The sequence below is a fragment of the Clinocottus analis genome, unplaced genomic scaffold (genome assembly GCF_023055335.1).
Source record: "Clinocottus analis isolate CAN_PGR_092001 unplaced genomic scaffold, fCliAna1.0.p SCAF_4, whole genome shotgun sequence".
NCBI lineage: Eukaryota > Metazoa > Chordata > Actinopteri > Perciformes > Cottidae > Clinocottus > Clinocottus analis.
Window position 1 is genome coordinate 4,720,379 of NW_027176153.1, and position 8,705 is coordinate 4,729,083.

Consider the following 8,705-nt stretch of genomic DNA (forward strand, 5'->3'; position numbering starts at 1 on the left):
AGCAGAGTGAATTAGAACTGGGTTTGATGCTAAAAAAGTATGAGGAACCTCCATGCCTATGTTTTTGTTTTAAACACAATATTTGAAGTTGTTATGGTTAGCTCTCTCATGTCTAAGTATGGCTTCGCCTTGCAGCACAGAAAACTGCTCACCTGAAGATCCAAAATTGTAAAGTAGTCCAGCACCTTGAAAGCTCACTAAGCAACATGATTTGTCGAGTTTCTCGTTTTTGATGACAATCTGTGGTTTTACGTTGTAACGAGACTCCAGGAAGTCAATACAGTCCAACATGTTAATCTATGAGCTTTAGAGGTGTTGGTCTGTTTGTTTGTTTGATTTTAAACACTAAAAGTAGTCCTGGCTAACGAAAGCTAGCATAGCTAGCAGTTCAATAAAACTCCACTTAAAATATTGAGAAAAGTGCTCGTATGACGTTTTCACTTGATTTAATGGTGTTAAACTAAAGTTGAATTCCTTACCTTTCGAGCTAACTATCGTTTTAATTAGCTTTCCCTCTACTCGAGACAGTAAAAATATGCTAATACCAGGAAATTATTTCTGCACCGCTGTTGGTTTGGTTTGGACTAACTTCTCTCCTCGTTGGAAAGTAAACAATGGGTGCTATTGTTTTTTGGGGGATAATAACTTTTTCTAGGGTCACCAAAAATTAAAATCAATGCAGTCAACACATCCAGGACCGTAGTTCTGTCCTTCACAATAAGACGCTTCAACAACTCCAAACTATGCTATAAAATCTCCCTCATTTCCATTTGAGTGTCTATTGGCACCTGCTGGATGTTTGTTAAACTCTTCTCATGTCAATCATTTGCAAAACACCAGCTGAAGCATGGAATTGAACAATTATGCAGACATATGTTGTATTAATGGCTGACTTTCAAGAAATGTACAGACAATCTCTTACTCTCAAACACAAAAAACAACAATATTTGCATCATTTATTAGATTATTGTGCATGAATATTCTTGATGTAGCCTGGCTTATGAAAAACAAGAAAAATGTTTAACGTTTTTAAGGTCTGTTACAAACAAACAGCTGGCTCCCTTTAACTAGCGCTACAATTCTTTGTACGTTTTTCCCGCTGTCGCAATTTTTTTTTCATCCATCCAAGATTTCTGCCTCCCTCCCCTCGACACAAGAGATAACAGAAAATATAGCATCACACATGATGCTATATTTTCATTGGCTAGCTACAAAATGCACGTATATGCTAATTTGATTTTCATCTACTAGTCGAATGTCTATCTATTAATATAAGATTAGCAGTACAATAAAAATACTGAGATACTTTTCAGAGTAAAGATTGTTGCCCGATCGTCACCCGAGTGTTCTTACTGCTTTTTCACCTTAAAGTCACTTTCCTATAGTATTTACACATGTAAATGTCCATATATATTCATGAGGTTTGACACGTAGATTCTCTATCTGTATAAATGAATGCTACTATCACTTTAATGGCAATCACTAAAGAAAATGGTGGCGAAAAGACGGAAAAGTCTGAACCAGAACAATAGCAGCTAACGCAGTCCAAACCAGACCCCCGTGATGCTAGCTGTTAGCAGTCTTAATGCGACGCTAAGCTAACTGCCTTCTGGTTCTAGCTTCATACTTAAACTACAAACATCAGAGTGCTAACAATCAATTCAAAGTGAATAAAATGTTGAGGTATTTCTTGAAGTCACGAGAAAACAACGTTCTTATAGCTTCCTGTTTCCTTCAGTTGACACATTCATGGTTGAATGCTGGGTTTGAACATGTATCTCTCTTACTTTCCTGATCGCTAAGGATATTTTACCACAGTTAATGTCACTAATTATGACATCAACAAATGGTCCACTGGGAGCTACAATGTCCTCTATGTGTTTTCATGTGGTGTGACATGTGATAACTCAGGCCACAGTGATTCACTGTGTCACTTGTCTCCAGCCTCTCAGGATGCCCCAGAGCCTTGTTCGCCAAGAAGAAGGCTAAGTTCCCCACAGAGGACTACCTGAGCACCAAGTTCAGAGCCAGCGATGGTAAAAAAAAAAAAGTCTAGTGTCTATAAAACAATTTGTATGCTAGCCTGTTCATGAGTGTGTATCTGTGTGTGTGTAAAATCAATCCTTGTTGTTTTCTAGAGATCTTAACTTGACAGCGAATGCAAGTGTTTTGACAAAAACATTATGTAAAAAGTAAAAGAAGCTTTGAAGCTTTGTGCAGACGCATGGAGGGTTAGGGAAATCCCAATATCATTACACTTAGACTCTTACACTCTTTATCTCAAAACAGCAAAGAAGGATCTAAAAAGGAAAAAGCAGACCAGACTCAATTTTTTTGTATTCTAATAAATCCGGCTTCTCCTTTAGTTTTAGACAATGATGAGGACATCCAGCAGCTCAACAAAGAGATCAACGACCTCAATGAATCCAACAATGAAATGGAGGCTGACATGGTCAACCTGCAGACTCAGGTGTGTTTCTATTTTTAGTTTTCATTTTAACCTGTGAATCACTGAACACAGGGTGAGTTCTTACTAGACAGAAGTGTTCATGTGTTTCACAACAAGTCTTAAAGGGATAGTTGTGATGTTTTGAAGTGAGGTTGTATGAGCTTCTTCTCCATAGTCAGTGTGTTACTACAGTAAACAGGAGAACCAGCAAAGTCATGTACTACTGTGATGTACTTTATACACCAAGTAGAATTAATATCTGCTAAATGTATGTTATATTTAGAATATTTTCACCTCTTTACTTTGCTGTCAGGCCGCCCTTTCTGACGGAGAACTGAAGCTGTTATCTATGTTATCTTCAAAGACACAAGACTCCTTTGACAAAAACAGTCATTTTTCCTGGTAGAAAGCAGGAGTTTTGAGTTACTGCTGCCTCCATTGGTTGGTCTGTTCGTGTTGGTGAAGAGAGCACAGACATATATAATATAACAGATATAACCCCGTCAGAAAGAATGACAGCAAGTACAGCAGTGAAAAGACTTTGAACTTAAACTGATACAGATTGTTTTAGGTATCTAAAACACATTGAGCTGCAGCGCCCGTTTACAGCAATACATTACTTTGTTCCTGTGCTGCTTCTCCAAAACTCCATCTAATGTAGTAATACAGTAACTATGAGAAGTAGCTCAAACAACCCCACTTTAAACTACTTAATTAACTTGTGCCTGTTAACCTTAACATTGGTTTTGTTCCTGAAAGATCACACATGGGAAAGTAATTCAGTCCAGTGAAAAAGGCTTTGAAGGAATAAATAACAAGCTTTCCCTCACTAATGAAAAGCTGAATTCATCAGCAGTAGAACACAGCCTTGCTTATTTAATAATTTAAGGTTGTTAGTGCTACAACTTTACTTGATCTAGTATAAACAGTAGCTTATAGTTGCAAATATTGACAATCTTAAGGTTGATTTATAACTAACATTATTTACTCATTTGTGCTACTGTTAAGGTGACACTTTGGAATTACCAATATCTTGTAATTACCACTTGCAACACTGGCTATTATTCGGGAAATAATATAGATATAGATAGACTCACTTTAATTACAATAACATTTTCTCCTTTAGAGGTTCCTCATTTTTTTATTTGTGTACATGTCTACATAAAAAAACATAAAAAATACACACTTTGTCTAAATAGACCTGCATTCAGCCTCTGTCTGAAACACTTACAAATATATTGTTTCATTTTCATCATAGAGAAATGTATTTTCTTATATGACTGTCCAGATTTCAACAAGTATTTGCTCTTGGGATTATTTCCAGTGGCGGATTAATCAAAATTTGGCGCTCTCGTGAGCATTTTGAGCGGAAAGACAGTGTATTGAGTCCAAATCAACCAGAGTGGGACATGAAAGTCAACAATGGAGCTCTATGACACATAGGGACATCAGGCCTTGATGACACACACAAAGGATCCGTTCTTGTTGGTTTGGGGCACTCCTTAGCTCGTTAAAAGACAAATCTGCCCGAGTACCAACGTAGAAGTGCTGCTGTGTGTTGCAGATCTCCTCCATGGAGATGAACCTGAAGAGCATCGAGCACGAGAACAAGATGATCGAGGAGCAGAACGAGGCTCTGTTCATGGAGCTGTCCGGCCTCAGCCGTGCCCTGATCCGCAGCCTGGCCAATATCAGCCTGCCACACATGGTGAGTTGTTGTCCGCACGCACGCACACACACACACACACACACACACACACACACACAGGGCTGGACCCGCTCACACACACACACACACACACGCCTCTTCGATTGATTAAATGTATAAGTTTGGAGGTGCACCTGGTGCGTGGACCGGCACACAGCCGTTGGTTTCCCTGCTCTTCTCAGTTGCGATTGGTTGTTGTTTGTACCACAGCAGGAGCCAATCACCGAGCAGAACTTTGACAGCTACGTGAGCACCCTGACCCACATGTACACCAACAAGGACTGCTTCCAGAGCCCCGAGAACAAAGCTCTGCTGGAGAGCATCAACAAAGCTGTGAAAGGCATCAAAGTCTGAGGCTCGACGCTGAACGCAGACTGTCCTGAAGCGCCGCAGCTGCAGGACGGATGTTGAAATACTCTACGATACATTGAAATATGATTCAAAAACAAAAAAGGGAATTCAGGTTATTTAAACGGCAACTTAAAAAGAAAAAAAAAACTCAACCCAGGGAGCACTCTGTTAGAAGAAAAATGACGCGGACCAAAATCCACACCATGCTGCTGCTGGGAGGAGCCGGATCCTTCAGTCAGACCAGTGGAAGAGAATACTGTATGTGGGAGTTTAATATGCTGTATGTTTACTTGTTGTCTCTTTTGTGTCCTTAACTGTTGTTGGATGGGCGGTTTATCAGTTTTTCACGCTTCACATCAACTGGAACACGGAGGAACGTGAACACAGGATTGAGTAAAGGAGCTCAGAGACATGAAGTGGACAAGGATGAGTTGGACGTGCTGACCTGTAGCGTACACTGTGGCCAGTGTGTGTGTGTGTGTGTGTGTGTGTGTGTGTGTCTGTGTGTGTCTGCGTGTGCTCACCGACTACAGGAGCTCTCTGATTCATGACCACACACACCCCGGCAATATGAAGCATGCACGACACTGGATTTGTGTTTGCTTTGTGGTATTACTGCGGCAAAGGTGTCAACAGTGCAATGTTGACTCAGTTTAGTGGAGACAGATCCAGGAACAGTGCAGGTTGTTTATTTTCATGGGACAGCTGAAATGATGATTTTTCAAAAACAGCAGATGAATCTGTTTATTTATTTCTTTTTTTTTTATTTGATTTTTACCTGAAATGATAGTAATCGTGTGCACACAGCTGAAATTCTGTTAGTTATTATATCAATAGTATTTATCAACATAGGAATTGCACTTCATTTTAATGAATAGTTTTGTGGTACGATAATTAATGTTATATATGAATTATTTAAACTTGTGAATTCTTAAATTGTAACTTATTGCCATTTATGTTATTGAGGTTTATTTATTTGAAGCAATCTATTTATTACCATTGTTTTGTAACACACACACACACACAAACACACACACACACACACACACACACACACAAAGCATCCTTACTGATTCTCATGGCGAGTTGCAGATGTCCTACGTCAATATTTTAAGAATCTATATAGATAACTGACGAGGCATATTTTCTTTTGAGTACTTTTTAAAAGCCTTTTTAAGTGCAGATGTTTTATAACTGATAAAATCTTTTGATAATTTTACACAAAAAAGGTTATCTTTTGGGGTTGTTCTTGTTTTTCTTGGTTTTGTTTGTGCTCTTTCTGTTACTGCTACATTCAGAAACCCACTGCTGAGGGGAAAAAAGAAAGTATGTATTTATTATTTATTTAATATGAAAGAAATTGACTGATATGGCTGTATATTTATTTTGTTATTTATTTGCGTGATGTGACGGTTGAGTCCGAGTAGTCTTAAAGATCCACTGCTAATATTTAAATAAAGAAAACGACATCAATACAAACACTGTTTGATTACTTAGGCGTATGCTGAGAGGAAGCGGCAGCTGATTGTAAAGACAAAAAGAGAGCCCAACGAAAGCAATCGCTGTTCTACTGCTCGCTGCTCTCTGTGTGTTTGCTTTTGTCAGGGAAAAGAAAACCAGGAAAAGTTACTTTGAAATAAACAACAACAACAAAAAAACGTTACCTCTCCCAAGCGCTTTGTAGCGGCCAGACCGGCTCACCCCAACCCTCTGTGACGTACCAGAGAGGCTTAAGTTACACTTTGGGTTCTTCTTGTCTTACGTGTTATTTTCATCAGCACAATGGGACATAGAGCTGTATCTCAGCTGCGGTTCTGGCTGGATGAACGTCTCTAAAACACACGGAGCAACGCGTCCAGCCGGGGAGGAGACGTGGGATGGCCTCCTTTCACAAACTTATATCAGAAACATACACACCTGTAGCCTTACTCTAGATTTTAATTTTTAGATGCACAAAGTGCCACTAAAGAAAAAGAAGAAAAAAAAAAAAAAACGTTCTTTCCTGATTCTTCGCATTTCTGCAATGTAACAATGTCTGGTCCCGGGAAGACCACGGCATCAAGAGAGCGGTGATTGTTTCAGATGCCTTTATTTCTCTGCCAAGATGGCCATTAGTACACTCTATATACATTCTGTATAAATAGATTTTAAAGATGCTATATATATGAATATAAACATACATATATTTTTCCAGTGTAATTGTTGACTTGCTCTTCTTCTTCTCTTGTATTACCTTAACAGAGGATCACTAACTGTCGAGAAGAGAGGGGAGGGGCGGTACCAATAGGAGGCAGTTACACCTTATGTAATATCACTAAGACCTGCTCAACTGTGGCTTTAAACACACCATTCAAACTGAAGACTAAGTAGGCGTCGTTGACGATACAGTACAATACTTTGGAAGTGTTTTCAAAGCTTTCCTTTTTTTTCTCCCTTAATTTCCTGTATTTGTCTGTCCTTGATCCAGAATTGTCGGAAACATCTACTGTATGTTGTACTTCTGAATCTGACAAATAACTAGATGGTTGGCTCTTTGTTCCTAAGTGTCATGTGACTTCATGTATAGTTCAAAAAAAAAAGAAAAAAAAAAGATGATGCCTCTGAATAATGTTCTGCACATGTGTTTGGCGACATTGTGCAGTTATTGTATTGTAACTAGTGAGGCCATTCTCTCTGATGTTGAAGCAAGCCAGTAGGAGACATGTAGTGTGACCTGCCTTTGAGTGATTCGTTGCAGCTACTGTGGTGTAACAGTATGATCCCCTTGTGTGACTCTGATGTCAAAGGCATGTTGTAAATGTGCTCTTAGCCAATGTAGAATGACACTCCTTTGTGCACTTTCTGAATAACCGTGAAAATGCCAGCATTTGAGTCCTGACTTGTAAGAACCCTGATAGATCACGAGCAAATCAAGTATTCAGCTCCACCAGAGAGCGCACTGCAAAGCATTGTCACACCTGTCTGTCGCTGGTCCCATAGAAAACAAGCCGTCCGTCATGTCAGACAGAGACCCGTCTTTGACTCCGCGGGTTCAGCCCCGTGCTGTCGGAGCTCAGAAATGTATTGAAAAAAAGAAAGCGCTACTTTCTTTTCCAAACCAAAACCAAAAGACATTGACAGGAAGCAGAGTTTGGTTCTCAGGTGAGCGGGGAGAGCTGCCCCAGGTCAGCCAGTCAGCCGAGGCCGGAAGCTGATTGGGCCTCTTGTGAAATGAGATGAGCGTGTGGGAGTGGGAAATTGATTTGCCAGGCTACACAATCTCCCCTTTGTTTTAGGAGGAGGCGTTTGTTGCATAAATATGTGTCCATCAGTCAAAAGAATGTCAAAGCTTTTAATGACTTTTAAACCCACCCCCACCCCTTCCTCATGTCTTGTGTAACCTTTCCTCAGGAAAGATCATTTTTGATGCATTTGGTTAACAAAGTAGTATATTCCTCCTCTCCCGAAATGCACGAGAATACTACCCAAGAGTGTTAAGACTGTGAATATTCTCCTAACTTATTTGATATGGCATGACCCCTTTTAAACTGCTTGATGAAATTGTCTACTGTGGTATGTAAATGAATAACACTGAGGCCATGAAAGCATAACATTTAAAAAAAAAAGAAAACCAGTCCTCTGAGGAAGCGAGTGCAGCCTACGGTTGCTTCTTCGCCCACGCACTGTATGCTTTCTTATTTACAGAGAAGGACTGAGTGAAGAGTGAGGAGTCTTAAAAAGCAAACCCAGTTTCCCGAAAGCACCTGGAACAAAAATTTGTTGAACATGTTGACACTTTCAGGAAAACCAGCCCAGACCAAAATCCAGCTGTGTGTTTAGGGAGGAGGGGGGGGGGGGGGGGTACCGATGTACACCACGTAGGAAATTACTCATAAGATAAGAATGTCTAGTTGAGTGGCACTTTTCATCAAGCTGAGCAAAACCAAAAGCAACCACCCTCAACCCAGCCCAACCCCCAGCCTAACCCAAACCCCAGCCTAACCCAAACCCCAACCCAGCCCAACCAAACCCCCAGCCCCGACCTCAGCCCAGCCTAACCCCCAGCCCAACAAATAGCCCGGCCCAACCCCCAGCCCGGCCCAGCCCAGCCCAGCTCCAGCCCAACCCAGCCTAGCCCCAGCCCAGCCCCAGATCAGCCCCAGTCCAGCCCCGGCCCAGCCCAGCCCAGCCCAGCCCCACCCTCTGCTGTAGTTACAA

General features: G+C 40.7%; 1 protein-coding gene across 1 annotated transcript in view; it reads left to right on the forward strand.

The window, feature by feature from the left end:
* Positions 1-5,566, forward strand: part of LOC137800656 (myelin transcription factor 1-like) — a 39,055-nt gene extending 33,489 nt beyond the window's left edge. Inside the window, exons 21-24 of the mRNA XM_068597937.1 lie at positions 1,945-2,036; positions 2,367-2,470; positions 4,014-4,157; positions 4,368-5,566. Coding sequence (XP_068454038.1) covers positions 1,945-2,036; positions 2,367-2,470; positions 4,014-4,157; positions 4,368-4,511 — 484 coding nt within the window. The 3' untranslated portion in view covers positions 4,512-5,566. The remainder of the gene's footprint in view (positions 1-1,944; positions 2,037-2,366; positions 2,471-4,013; positions 4,158-4,367) is intronic.
* The last annotated feature ends 3,139 nt before the right edge of the window (positions 5,567-8,705 follow it).